A 15,832-nucleotide genomic window follows, 5' to 3' on the forward strand; every position below is an offset into this window, starting at 1 on the left:
TAGAAACAAGACCCTTCCCTAATGCACACACCAGACAGATGTGGGCTATGGGGGTTTCCCATTCAGTAACACCCACTCGTTTACAGGGGTTCAACTGAGATTTTGCACCTGGGAGCGACCCTCACGGCCGGCCATATTATATATAACTTATAAGACTATCAACGTATTCCAGCCAAGTTTTAAAACCTTGTGAGGATCTCTTGATGAGTTATCTGGAGTTAATCTCTTCTTCCAGATAAGTTTGAAGACCTCGTGAAGATCATTTCGTGAAAACGGAATTTCTGGCGTCAAAACTTGAACACATTTCAGGGGTTGAGGATCTGTTTCCGAGCCCGAATACAGGAAGCACCATCACGGCTCTATATGGGGTTTTCACGAGGCCCATATTTTCACTTCCGGTCACGCATTTGACTTCGCAGTTTGAGTTGACGAAATAGCGTTCAAAAGATATTACCAGTAATACAGACATAAATCTCTACTCTTACAAATTAGTTTGGTAGTTTTTTAAGATATAACTTGCACATGTCTCTGTATTAACCGGGTATGGCATCAACTGGAAATACCCGCACATAGTTGTGTGGTCATTGTATATGAACAAGGTAACGTTAATACCGTGTTGAATACTAGTACTTTGAAGGTAAGACAGGCGTGTTTTCTTTGAATACATGCCAGGTATGACCAGATGAGGCATATTACAGGTAAGACAGGTGTATTTTCTATGAATAATGACAAGGTAAGACCAGATGAGGTACTCTCCGTTGTTTGAAGGAGAATTTCTTTTATCCGAAGTACATAAACAGGCCGTCGATCACCAATCCTTTAATCAATCTAAGATTTATTAGATGTGGATGCGCCCTGGGCACGCGGCGTTTTTTCGTCATTAACACTGGACACACGCGACCATCAAAAAGCTTGCAATGGTCTTAGTTATACTTAAGGAAGACGCGCGTTTCACCCAGTGAGTTATAGTATGTACTGTTTTTCAAAGTTTCATTAATTGATTCATTCTGATCTATTATTTCAACCACGTGATTGGAAGGTTTCAAGATGGCTACGTGTTCTCTGTCACTGAAAATGCGAACTGTTATATTCATTGGTTCACACTCAGATGGTGTTAATAAACGGCTATATTACAGCAAATATGCACCCTTTACACATCTATCATTTGGGTCTATTTCACTCGAAAGACGTTACCTTTGAACAACGAATGTTTTATCTATATGACAAAAGATCCTTGATTCACACAGACTGGTGAGTTTTCATCTGCATCGTTGGAAGAAATACCCTTCATACCTCTTGCAGTTTCACGTAGCTCGTTGGAAAGGAGTATATTGTGATATTTCAACTTTTATCATTTAAGATCATTTGAAAGGTACAGTCTACTGAAAACTGTTTAGGGTCCTGATTCAGGGCTGTGTTGCTGAAAAGACCTATTGGGCCTCCACAAATCTCCGTTGACAGTCATATAGAAATCTTCTGTGTCTGTACCAGTGTTAATGTGTTCGGGAAATTAATTTAAAACGGATACATTCCGCAGTTGTATCATTTGAAAGTTACTTGGCAGGAAGGATACATAATAGTCTCGTGGCATATACAGGCGCGTTTCAACCACTAACGGCTTCGGGACTACATGGCTGTATATTGTGTCGATTTAAAAGACTTCTCATGATCAAAAAGTGAATTTCCTTCCTAAATCGTGAATAGATTGGTTCCTAAGCTAGGCTTATGTGTTGGTCTATCCGTGCTGATTACAGCTCTAATCTTCCTTTACTTATAGAGCGTACAGTCCATTCTTTTGTCTTCAATCTACCAGAGGCAAAAGTGCATGTATTGTTGGTTCTAAGAACATTGTACATCCGTCTTTAAATCAATATGGCTACACCGTATTTTGAACTCGTATAGCCTATAATCAATCTTTAGTATATACAAATTAACATATATGACTTTATTCTTTTTGTACATAAATGTATTTAAAGCCTACAAAAAACACTCCTTTCACACCAGACTCTTGTGCTTGTCTCACGTCGTGCCATTTCCAATGTACAACATTACTTTTGAAGGAAAAATCCGGGCATGTAACACGTTACTTTTTGATTGAAGTACTTGTCGGCTCGCAGCTAATTTCAAATAAGAATTTTAATGTTTTCCCAAGGTGAAAACTTGTGCCATTCGTGAGCATAACAACTGAAAAGAAAGCACTGTCCCATCGCAGTCTTGTATATCCTGTGTGCCGAATTTTTCTTTTTAAATTTCTGGCGCAACATTGTACACCGTGAGTGCGCCTCTCGCCAACAAGAAAAAAAAATTAAGGCACAGGCTCCGGGCAACGCGGCGTAGTTTTAACACATAACGTTATAGTTTTTTTTAAGCAAGTGGTTAAGTGGTTAAATAGTGGTCTAAGGGGGAGAAAATAATACCTTCAGAGTACAAACATGAAAATCAGTTTTGACGCGGTTTTCAGAAACCTAATTAATTTTCCATCCTTAGTGAGTGCCTTTGTGACAGTGATTAACAGAAAATGCGCCAAGGGATTGTCGTATTAGTTCTTATAAAAAAAAAAATCTTTCGTCCTAAATGTCTAAGTACGTGCAAAAAGCAAGAGAGTCTGCCCGCCAATCTACAATTAGCGCTCCGAGTTAGTAAAAGCCCGAAAGAGCCGGCAACTAAATATTAACTCCCCGGGCCAAGGAGGATCGAGCTCTCCCGGAGCGCTAAGTTAGATTGGCGGGTAGGATGCATTTAGCTACCGAAGAAACAGCCTGCCGCCCCTGGATATCGTCTGGTACCAGGATAACTTGTTATTAATATTAAACTTTTATTTGTTGATAACCCCTTTGCTGCTTTTTGTTGCTAAATGCCCTGAAAATGTGACCCGGAAACCGATCTCGTTCAATTACCGTATGCCTCAAAAACCCCATATAGAACCATGTCTGACCGTGAGGGTCGCTCCCATGCGCACGATGGGCAAATCAGGGTAATTCATTGGTCATTTTCATTACTAAGGACAATTTTCCCACTAATTACTTTGTATACATCTTAAACGTCATCTGTTTTACTACTTACATTTCATAGTCATTACATGGTCAGGTCCCCAGGTTTTCTTGGAGGGTCATTCAAAGTTCACCCTATTGGACCATGTGTTTCAGGTCTAGCGCCATCTGTAAGCTACTTTGATACTTGTTTGGCTAGTACTTCTGTGCTCTAAACAAATAATAATCATTTCCTAACCTAGACTGACCTTGAAATCATTTATTATTGACACCAAAGACCGCCTTACTACCAATTTTGTTCTATTTTTGCATCCAACCCTCACCCAAAGCCCGCCAAAATTATGGTGGAAACAGTATAATCTGCACAGAGACATTCCTAGCTGTCACCACAAGTGTGCCTAAAGATTTATTGTTGGTTCTTGCACCTTTGACCAGTTTCCACAGCTTATAAGTTGCAACGCAACATGAGTCTCCTGAAAGAACACATTGAAAACATCAGAAAACTGTGTCGTTTCTGTGCTGGTCCTGTTCTCACCAAAGCTCATAAAAAGCGAAACCGCCCCTTCCTGAGATGTATTGATTTTAGCAAGGCCATCAAGGACACCTGGGGGGTCAACATAGATCTAGATAAAAGCTACAGGCACCCCCTTTTTTCTGTTACAAGTGCCGTAGTAAAATGACTAACTGGGCACAATGTGGTAGCAAGGCATGTACATGTATAAGTAAGTTTGCTGTCCCGGTATTAGAGAATCTTAATTCAAAATCGCGAAAGAGCTAGTGCTCCCGCATACACGAAAATGAAGTCAGTGCTGCAGTAGTCAGCATATCTTAAGAACGTCTTGACGGATTACGATGATATTAGGTATGCGGGTAGGTTTTGGGCCCCTCGGCCTTGCTGGGATGCCCGAACACCGGCTCCTGACCCGTCCGCATCGACGTGGTGCGAATCTTTGATCAGATCACTTATGGGGCTATAAAGCAATATTAAGACGGATATCAATCTCCATTTCACTGAGGTGTTTTTGTCCGACGGACTGTCTATTTTGTCTCTGTGTCGCAAGGGTCAAGGTCCTCAAGCGTCAGACCTAAAACTGAACATTCATTGTACTCATTATATACCCTATACGGTATACATTGTATTACCAAATACTCCTCTGTTCCGTATAGGCTTGTTCTCAGTTAAATGTGCTAACTAGGGATCGGCTGATTATTCAGTCACATGTATTCCTCATTGTTCAGGAATGTTTTTGCATTAAGGATAACCAACGTTTGTTATGACAGCATAATTTGTTTTTGTTTTTTCTAAGAAATGATATCCAATTTTGTGCCTACACCGTTTAGGTACGAGAGTACCGTACATGTACATATAAGTAGAAAAACATTCAGAAAAGGGGTTGCTTTCTTAATATCTCTCACCAGGTCAAGTAAATAGCGAAGAAAGCATCGAACAAACGTTTGTTATATTACAGTATTTTTTGCAAAACATTTTGTTTTTCAAGGTAGGCTACAAATGACAGCAAACAGTCCTTTCTTGTTCTTTTAGAAGGAAGAAAGGCTATAACGTTAAACAGTTTCACGCTCTTTTGCGCTTTAATTGGAAGGCCACCGACACACTTTCTCTGATTTCTATACTTGTATTCGAATCTATTGTGAGTTTATATATGACAAATACAGTATCATGTGAGATTGGCAGATAATGGGTAAATTGTCATGAGTTTCCGCATACGATATCGTGTATCATCTACAGCGGTCATGAGGAAAAGGTATGTAACAGCCAAAGACTATTCCATGTATTTCAGACCACACAATCGAATTACCGGGAAGTTTGCATGTGTTTTCGAGGACATTATTTCTTATATAACATCCTTGGTGTTTCAAACTGTTTTTTCCCGCTCCAATGACACAATGTGCCTTGGGGGTGGCAACTACAGATGTAAATTCTCTTCGTCAAAAAATTGCAGTTAAATCTTGATTTGCATTACAGGCTAAGACTGGTCATGAGACTGAGAAGGGGAGTCCCATCCATGAAGCCACGCCAGAGCCATAAGCACTCTATCCTGCACAATAACGGCTGCTGAAAATGTCTTCTACGCAGTGTATTCTACAATGCAGAGACGTCATCTAGCGGAATAGATTTAAACTGCAGCTAGGCCATTGCAGCAAGCCGCAGCAATTATTTTCGTCAATGGCGACAATTTGCTTTATTCCCTTGGGTAATTATCTACTTAGGACTTGATACCCAGATACATGTATAGGGACGAACTGCTAATAATATTACTGTACAATTAATGGACTGACACATTTGTTGGACAGTTCAATATATCTTGATTGTGACGGCTTTATTGCAAATTTTGCCCTTGGGCGTAAATACATATATGGGGCTGATATAAGCGTGAATACAATGATACAATCAATCAACAGTTCCTATTTTACATTAGAATAAAGCTAGCTTTGTTTTTGTTATGTTTGACCTCTTTGTAACCATTAAGGATGCATCTATATATTGCTACACACTTCTTTTTGATAGCTTGAAAGTTCGTCCGTGTTGGTAGAATACAATATGAAACAGGATTAAACTGTAGTTTCTAAAGCAAGGGAATAAAAAAAATGGGACTTGCACAAGTATATTCGGCTGTAAAGCATGAGTCTCTGTTATAGAATGGACAACCCGTCATGAGTGTGACGTCACGTTAGGCAGATAGGACACGTGACTCAAGGGCAGTGGATCATAAATTGCAGAAACTAATGGCGTCCTCCGTCTCGGTATCTTATTTTGATCCACTTTCAGCAAGCTATTCTTCCAGTGGTCGAGACAACATATTATACACTGTAGTAGTACAATACATACGCACTGCATAACACGTAGATACGCAAACGCACAACAACTCAAACCGTAGGATTTTTTTAGACTATGAATTTAAACCTGCCTTCTATCTGAACGTGTGGGTTTCTAGACATTTTTTATGATGTTGAAACAATAAAAGGCAAAAAAAGACAATTTTGAGCGACATGCAAAATTGCAAGTTGGCAAAAATTTACATGCCAAGGCCATCAAGTTGAGATATGGATGACATCCATGTGAACCCCAAAATTTGTGCGAGCGTAAGAACAAAAAAGTTTCGTGATAAAATTCGCCTTCATTAAAAAATCTAAGAGGTCAGGAAGGATGAACAAATGACTAGTCACACCAAGGAGATTGGTCACACAGAGTATGGAAAATGGAACAACAGTTTCTTCACATTTTTTCACATCTTCTTTGCACAAATCTTTGGCTGAATGTCTTCCGATTTTTTTTTCAAATTATGGCATATATTTGTAGGTGATTTGCAGTATGGTTTACAGTATGATCGAAAACTTATCTTATTTGGGTGACAAATGATGTGCACGAGGATGACATACATAAGTTCGCTGGGATTTAATTTCGCGGTAGCTGCCTTACTGGCAAGGAAAAATGCAGAAATATTCCCGGTGATTTTAAATTCGCGTTTTGGCGCCGCGAAAACCGCGAACATAAAACCACCGCGAACATTTATGCATTTCCAGTGTATAATCAAATCAATACCTGAAAGAAAATCTCCCTGTAAAAAAGTGCGTAATGGACTCGACCTGCGCAGTAGACGTGCGCAGACGGCGGGTTTAGTTCAGCTGATAAATTTTGCCGGTTTGCCAGCAGGTGAGTACCACCCAAATTCTCTCCGCTTTTTCTCGAGACAACCCTCAAATTCACCCAAACTTCCCGTTTTTTCATCCCCACATCCAAGACAGGTTTGTGTCCTACCTTTCTAGATGTTTTAGTTGTTGTCTTGTGTTGATTTTTCCGTCTGTCAAGCGAAAAAATTGCCCTACGGGATTCGAAGCCACCAAGATCACACCCAACCGGCGTCCATTCATTTTTCACTGTCAGTTCGTAATTTTTCTCTTCCCGGTTCCATCTTTTTGTAAAACCTACCTTTCTAGTGGTTTAAACTGGTGTTAAATGTTGAAATCTTCTCTAGAAGGCTGTACAGACATTTTTCTAGACACTTGTGGCTGCGTATGAGTCGTCAGCGAAGGCCGGAAATGCGTTGGCGGCGTTTCTAGTCTTTGTCCCCGACTCTAGGCCACAAAATCCACGCTGTAATTTCTCATTTCCATAAACATGCCTTTAAAAGGACATCTGAATCATCATTTCTTTTTCCCTTTAAAAAAATTAATCTTCCTTTCATAATCATAACGTGTTGAAGAACCCATGATGCTTGCTTGGTTTATTTTAATTTTATAGCAAGGGAGAAATCATGTTTTAGGTAATTTTTTGTGTCTTATCCGTATGAATTTTTATTAAATCCTTGTGGGTGGTTCCCGATTTTTGTGTAGTGGCATGAAAAATTATTATTATATGATAAATATTCAATACCTGGCACTACTTGTAGGTCATAATCATATTCTCTTTAATACATATTCATTTGAACCCTCTCTCGGGTCAAGGTGAAATATACACATCCAGTCACGTTCCAAAAATCATTTACAAATTTACCGTTATTTTTGCACGATTTCTTGCAAAATTATGACGGATTGTACGGTTATTGGTATGATTTTTATTGGGAAAATGTTAGAAGTGGTTGACATTCGCTTAGAAGGGGGAAATTTGTGATTCAAATTGGGTACTACTACTACAACAACTGACCCTGAGTTACCTTAGAATAACCTTCCTATGTGCCCTAAAAAACGGGACTCTTGCAGTAGACATAAATTTTAGGGGTACTGCAGAGGTGGCTTTTTTGTGGTGAGGGTTTATCGGAGCATTTAACGGCCATGTTTCGTCCGTACGGTAAGGTTTTTTTATGGTCGTTCGTCGCTAATGTGTATGCGGTATGGATTTACTCAAGCATGGGTTTTCCATGTAAGGTTAGGTGTGCTTGCAACACGTGCTTGCAAACACCCACACATACCTGGTCCGTCTACGCCACTTCCGGGGCACTTCCTGTTTTTTACTCACCGCATTTACACTTCTAACCATATCTGGTAGTAAACGAGCAACCGTCCAAGCCATTTAGAAATGATGCCGGGTTTATTTTTCGCTTGCATCGGCAAAGATTTTTGCTGTGTTTTGAAACGTGAGGCCGTGTTCGGTTAAGTGGAAGGGTATCAAATTACGCAGGTGATTTGGGCTTGTGTTTGTGTGCTTGTCATTGAAATTTTAGCATTGCTAATAGTACTGCATGCATAATTTGGGGCACTCGTCACATAATTAGTACCAGGGACAAGTGGAATAAAATGTTATTACCTTGGATGAATCATTGAATGACAGCCAAAAAAAGCTCAACAACAATTGTCAATTGTAAGCCGTTCAAAATAATGCTTGAGGGTACACAAACAAATGACTTATATAAGTAAAAAAGGTACACTACAACTCAGTCGATATATTTGCTGGTTTTCGTAGATGCACAATGGTTTCTTTGTGCCACAATTTGGCTGCAGCTGGTTTACAATCTAAAATTTTCCTTTTTTAAACTAAAGTCATTGGTTACCTAGATGTAATGTAGTAAGAAAAGCTGAAAAATGAAATATTTAGAGTGCTACTTCATGATATCTGTGAGGTCTCAAAATTTCAACAAAGAAAAAGAATTGTCATCAACTAAATTCACAAAACTTAGCCATATTTTTCTATTAATCAGTACTTATGTTCTTGTCCTGATTTCGTAAAGAAAAATTACAAATCATTTCTAAACTTGGGTATTTTTTTTTTGTATTTGTTGTCTGGACTCTAAAAGGCAAGAAAGTGTCCATTTTTTTAAATTTTGGTCTCATTTTCTTATGAATTTTTCATGAATGATTCTTGTGACCTCAGCTGCCATTGAAACATGATACCCCATCAGACATGTTTTTGTTTTTCCAGTGCAGAAAATGTAAACAGTCTGTTTCTTTGCCTAAAAGATTTTCTCCCATTCCCAGAGACAATTTTCCCATAGATAAACATGTCAACAATAGCGGGAAACACAACCGTTGAACATAGCCTTAATTTTTTTGAAAGAAAAAAAAGATATCTGCACCATGAAATAACTAATTCAGTGATTCTAATTAACCCCTTGGTTGTCCCTTGAATAAGAAAAAATTATGCATGTTAAATCTGTATACACATGCAAGTCAGGGGGAAGAATTTGCTAAACGCCAGGCATTGTTCTTTGTCAGCAAGGAATGTAAACATTGTTTGGCCTTTTGATGTAACTCGATGCTTTGTCGGAGGTCTCGGTCCCTTCTCCTGGCTTGTTGTGGTCTCTGGCTTGTTGTGTCTGCAGCTTTGCTGCGATGAGACAGTGTTTTTGGTGCCTGATTTTGAAAAGTTAGGCCCTTAATGAATTTAATGGTGCAGATTGTGGCTGTTAAAAGACTGTTGGTTAAAACAGGTTTTCTCACCCCCCAATATTTTATCTGTCCCATTGTTTGGGAGCTAGCCTATGTTGTTTTGATTTTTGTTGTTAAATGTCTCAGTTAAAGCTTAATAAAAATAAAATACATTCTCATCAATTTCATGTCAGAAAGTTTGTGTTGGGAGGACATGGTGAAATTTGTTTCTATTGCCTGATTAAATCTCGCTTACTGTATAGCAGCCCAGCAAATATCCGCCGGCCTCCTCTGCAGGGAGGGGCCAGTTACAGCCTCGGACAGCAGGGTTTCTGTCCCAACAAGCAAATTTCTGTCACAGGACAGAGGGACAGGTCCTGTAGACAGTACTGCTTCTCTGAAAAAAACGCAAGAAAATATTGGGAGGGAAAAGTCTGTACATTAATTCATGCCTTTAGGGGGAGTCCGATACAGTTAGTTTCAGATTTTCTTCCCTGTCATCTTCTTTTCTGTCTACTGTTAATTGTGATTTCAAACCCATGTAGCACTAACCTGTGTACCATCCGGAAAGAAGTTTGCTCTGGCGTTCATTTGTATATCATATACATGTGTACAGTCGCTTCTAGCTCTGACGTTCATTGTACACTATATACAGTCGCTTTTCTGTGTTTCCGTCTGGGAACACAGACCATGTTAATGTCTGGAATCATCCAAATTTTGAACGCAGGCGCTGATTGGTCCCCACATATGAGCGAATCATGAAATGGATTCAAGCGCTCATTGGAACCAGTCAATTGCGGGAGGGCCTGTGGTCATCGAACCAGTGCTCCAGAACCCATTCCTCGATTCGCTCATTTACTGATTTTACCACCAAACGGTTTGGAAGCGCAAGTCTCAAGACGGATAACAGAAGCAAACATAGGACTAGGGGCGAACCACTATCCGGATGGTCCTCAGGCTAATGTAGCACAGTACGCAACCTGAAATATTGCCGTTAAACACTGCTTTTCCCCCATCTACTTGTATGTACATAAGCTTTTTTATTTAATTTTTGATAAGATAAAACCAATCTACTTCATAAAACATACATGTAAGTAGTTACATGACTAGCTGATTTGAAGAAAGTAATACTTTGATAGTGCCCGGGCAAACAGAAGTGTTGATGTTGTAACCTGGCATTTTGACTTTGCATTTGTTAAATCCATTTTACAAGTCAGCACTAAACTAAAGCCGTGTTAATGTGATTATACGGATGACATCCTCTGGAAACCCCAAAACTGATGCGAGTGTGCAAAGAAAAAGAATTGTAAAGAAAATGTTGCCTTCATTATGAGACCTACCAGGGTTCGCAATTTGCATGTGATTTTTGAGATTTGCACGTAAAAATTTTCTGAACTTGCAATCTTGCATGTTGAAAATACTTGGCCTATACTATAGTAAAAATACTGAGGCCACGATGCCTTTGTTTGTCTGACGGGGATCTTCACCGGTCGCCAGTAGGTGCTAGAAATCATCAAATTCGGCTTTGCTGCAAACTTACATGCTGATTATGTGGATATCTTTCCAAAATTTCAAGTTCTATTAACTTCTATCTATATTTTCATGTGCCAATTTCTGTCCGCCAAAGGTAACAGAATGGGTAAAATGCTTATCAGTCAAAGGACGGAATGATGGATGCTGGCTATTGCAGTATAGACTAGTTGTATTTTGCATGTAAATTTTTCAAATTGCACGTAAAATTTTTGCCAACTTGCAATTTTGCATGTAGCAAAAAAAAAGTATTTCGATCCCTGCCTACATGTAAGTAGTTGGATTTTTTAGAAAGGTTGAACAAATGACCAAACACACACTGTATACCATACAAAAGATTCTTCTTTTTTTGGTCTTTCACATCTTCTTTGACGTTGGCATTCTACGACACCAGCATCCGTTTTCCAATATTTTTTGTTTACAACTTATAGCATGTGTGTACTCATTGGCAACAGCTTGTATGATTCACAACATATCATATGTTTAAAAAAAAGCTTTTTTGAGAAATGGACGAAAATCGATGCGTGCATGGATGTCATTCAAATAATCAAATCAATATGACCTTACCAGGTAGTTAAGGTTGAAAACTTGTCCCTGAAAAAAAGTTAAGTCCATTAATCTTGTCATAGCTGAAGACTCTTAGATCAATACCTTCATGCTTGACTGACTGCATTGGATGTTAACATGGCCCGACCTTGAACTAGATGTTTACTTAAAGCTTAAAAGACACTAAATGGTGTACAGTGAAAACTGCTCAAGAAGACCACTCGGGGGACCGATTACATATGGTACCATCTGTCATGTGGGCAGGTGGTCACTATAGACAGGTTTTTAATGCCTGTATGTGTCAATTGGGAAAATTATCTATGGGATCAGCGAAAATTATTTACATTGGTCAGGTGGCCATCACTTGTACAAGTTTGACTGTATCAGTGTATGTCAGTCAGTGAGGGGACATTACTAATAGTAATACTAGTAATATGTATGTTGAGGCAGGGATAAACAAGTCCACTAGCCCTATTGTCCAGGGCAAGTGAAAGTGCTGTTCGGGCAAGTGCATGTCCTACCCCACTTAGTAAGATTTTTCCATTGATTTTAGTGCAACTTTGATATACTTGTTAGTATTAATGTTACTTTTTACAGTCATGACATCAAGCAATTGTCTACAGAGAATTCCATTGCTGGAAGTGAAAATGCATATACTAGTAACAGTGACATTTGAATTTTGGGAAGATGAAAAATTGGTTCGGGCAAGTACATTTTTTATGTGCTTGCCCGTTAGGACAAGTGGATTTTAGAAAGCTTGTTCAACCCTGTGAGGTGGTCTTTCGTACAGGTTTGACTGTATATCAATGACCAGGTGGTTCTTAGGTAAAGGTGGTCACTGCTTGTACAACTTGTTGACTACTGTACTATGCTTGACTTGACCTAGAGCTGTTTACAGAGAGATGCCTTGGGTGGTGATTGTTAAGAGCCATCTGCCCTTGTAGATAAGTAGGCTTTTGCAAGTCTTTGGAAGTCTCTTGAGATGGACCATGGTGGCCTTGTTAGGATAATGTTGATGAAGGTCTGGGTTGAAACATTCAAATCCCTAACAAGATCAAATCTCCAATTGGGAAAGGTACCTTTTACTTATTTTCTCACTCGACGAAAATGCATACATCTTTGGTAACGACATCGTCTCTGGGGTGGAAAGTACAGCGTCTTTGAAAGAAGCCAGTATTGATTTGGAATTGGGTCCGACTCTTCTAAAATTCTGCAGGCACCTTTTCCATCGGTCACCGTAAATGCCAACCTACTGGCATCTTTTCTTGTTTTACAGCTGCTAGTGCTACCACGTTTTGTTTCAATAAGCCCAAGATATGAATGAAAAGAAACCCAGTTTGATTTAGAAATCCAGTGTTACGTTGAATTCCGCAGGCAGCTTTTCCATTGGCCACCAGAATGCCTTTCTAACAGGCACCATTCTTGTTTACAGCTGCCACCATGTTTAGTCTTCATATGCCAAATATATATTAAAGTTTGATAGAAATTGTAGTTCAATACCGCAGGCACCTTTTTCATCGGCCACCTGAATGTCATTTCTAACAGACACCTTTGTTGTTTCACAGCTGCCACCATGTTTAGTTTCCATAAGCCCAAGATATATTAAGAAGCTGAGTTTGATATAAAAAATTCTGCAGGCGCCTTTTCCATTGGCCACCTTAATGTCATTCTAACAGGCACCTTTCTCATTCCACAGCTGCCACCATGATGAGTTTCCACATGCCAAAGATATAAAAATTGTAGTTCAATACCGTAGGCGTCTTTTCCATTGGCCACCTGAATGTCATTTCTCACAGGCACCTTTCTTGTTCCACAGCTGCCACCATGATGAGTTTCCACATGCCAAAGATATAGAAATTGTAGTTCAGTACCGCAGGCAGCTTTTCCATTGGCCACCTGACTGAAACTATAACAGGCACCTTTCTTGTCCCACAGCTGCCACCATGTTTAGTTTCCACAAGCCCAAGGTGTACCGTAGCATCAGCGGCTGCTGCATATGTGGTGCCAAGTCGTCCAGCTCGCGATTCACGGACAGTGCCAAATACGAGGTGGAGTTCCAGAAGTGCTTCAAGCTGCACGAGGAGCGCAGCGGAGAGATCTGCAACGCCTGCGTCTTGCTGGTCAAGCGCTGGAAAAAACTGCCCAAGGGGACAGACAGAAACTGGCACCACGTTCGTATACTTCTTTAAACTATATGTTTTAAGTTCAACCACTAGAAAAATATGCCCAAGGGGACAGACGAAAACTGGTACATTTCTTTCTGTTTCCTTATACTAGATGTTTCAATTACGTTTCAAAATCTGGAAAAAATTGCCCAAAGGGGACAGACAGAAACTGGCACAACGTTCGTTTACTCTTTCTGCTCCTTTACACTACGTTTTAAATGCTGGGGAAAATGCCCAAGGGGACAGACAGAAACTGGCATCACGTTCGTATATTCTTTCTCCTTTAAACGCTGGGAAAAAATTTCGAAGACCTTCCATTCTGGGTTTGATTATATCTTTAATTATGTGTTTTAAAGTCTTGTATAGGTTGACACTTACACGCCAATCCTTAACCAGTTTCTAGCATAAGAGAGCCAAGCCAGAAGTTAAGCCAATTTTTACAGTGATGAAGTGTCCTGTTGCATTTGACTTTTGTGTATGCCTACATTTCTACAGTGCAATTTCTACATATTCTGCCAGAGGTAGCTGCTACACTGTGTTGTCTAGCTAACCATGTTGAATTTTGATCATTTCTTGACATTTCTTTGTGTTAACTGTACATGTAGGTTGTGGATGCCAGGGCTGGACCCGGGACCAAGACCATCCTCAAAGCCAAGTTCAAGTCCAAGCTGAGCAAACGTCCAAACAAGCGGCGCCACCTGCTGGCCAAGAAGAAGATGGGCCTGCTGCGGAAGAGCAGAAGTGGGGAGGGTTCCGATGATGTCAGTGGTAAGGAAATCAATCTTCACTTTATGAAAGTTTATTATTATTATTATCATTTACTATTTGGTGGGCTGACTGCTAAGGTAAGGTAAGGTAAGAGCTGACTGCTCTTTCTTTGCAGTCAAGGGATAAATTTTTAGTTTTTGGAGCGGCTGCCATTCAGTGCTAACTCAGGTGACCTCAATACAATAGTTATTTACCAAGGTACGGCCACGAGACTGTAGGCTTGAACTACTCACGTTGGGAAGAACTCCTTTCCATACTGTTTTCGGTTCTAAACAAGTTCTTCAACATGCTCGAGGTGTGGTTCTCCTCAAACACAGACCCCATTTAACGTCCTATCCAAGGGACAGTGCTAGCCGAAGCTAGGTACTAATTTTACATGAGTGAAGTGAGGAAAGTCAGGTAACCTGCCTTTCCTAAGGGCACAAGATAGGTGACATGGCAGGATTCGAAACCAGGACCAATTCCGCCATGCTCATTCAATAATAAGTGAATTTGTTTTTCAGTCAGTTACCAGTACCAACCTGATGAACTTATTGATGCATGCAAATTGTGCTATTTTCCATATACCCCATTATAGTGTTATTGTTTGCTACATGGTTGTATGTCAGAAATGTATATGAATAATGTTTTCATAATATTTTCATGTTTTCTCAGGCGAGGAACACATGAGTGACAAGTCGCCATGGTCCAGTGCCACGCCCTCCCCGGCCCTCAGCGACCAATCAGATGAGTCGATGTCGGCCTGCGACGTTGACATCAAGCCGTCAAAATGCAAAGACATTCCATACCCTGTCTCGTCATTCCTGAACACAAGCTATTGGAGAAGGTGGGCAAATTTTGGCTTTCTCCGCCATTGTATTTGTTTGTCCAGTAGGGGTGGGTAATGGTATGTTATACCAGTACAAAACGTTTTTTCCTATTGGACTAGTCCTAATAAAGCAAACTGGAGAAAAATTATTGGACTGGATTTTGGACCGATTAGAAAATGTACACGCCTATTTTGGCAGGCGTCCAAACATTTTGTGCTTAACCGATCCAAGAAAACAGCAAAATTTATAGTCTTTTCTACAAAGTTTCTTCCGTCAAGCATATAGAGGCAGTTATGCCTTGTTTACATTAAGATGGTATTTTAACTTGTCAGTGGGAGTCAGATACTCCAAACAGATTTCTTTGTAACGAAATGGATCACTGTTTTGAGTACCCCCCATTCACAAGTTTCCACAGATCCTCTGGACCTGGGCCATACAGTTGCTGTACCTGACATTTTGCTTTAGACATTGACATTTTTCATACATCACTTTGTTTCCTTACAGAGAGGACATTTGCTGTGGTATAATCTTCAAGGGCTCTCGAGGGGAAGTTGTGATCGACCCTCGCTTGCTACGGCCCTGCCAGGCATGCAGAGGCTCCGCATCCCCCGGCACACCCTCCAAGAGCACCAGCAACCCCCTTAACAGCCACGGAGCTTCCGACCAAACCCTTCCCTCTCATACAATACCCCCATTTGGAACC

At 40.1% G+C, this 15,832-nt stretch overlaps 1 protein-coding gene across 1 annotated transcript in view; it reads left to right on the top strand.

Moving 5' to 3' along the window:
* Positions 1-6,591: 6,591 nt before the first annotated feature.
* LOC118406449 (SIN3-HDAC complex-associated factor-like) overlaps positions 6,592-15,832 on the top strand; it is a gene marked incomplete in the record, with an annotated part of 15,050 nt that continues 5,809 nt past the window's right edge. Inside the window, 5 exon segments of the mRNA XM_035806500.1 lie at positions 6,592-6,663; positions 13,323-13,558; positions 14,158-14,320; positions 14,975-15,146; positions 15,634-15,832. Of these exon segments, the coding sequence (XP_035662393.1) occupies positions 13,331-13,558; positions 14,158-14,320; positions 14,975-15,146; positions 15,634-15,832 (762 nt within the window).

The sequence above is a fragment of the Branchiostoma floridae genome, chromosome 19 (genome assembly GCF_000003815.2).
Source record: "Branchiostoma floridae strain S238N-H82 chromosome 19, Bfl_VNyyK, whole genome shotgun sequence".
Taxonomy (NCBI): Eukaryota; Metazoa; Chordata; class Leptocardii; order Amphioxiformes; family Branchiostomatidae; genus Branchiostoma; species Branchiostoma floridae.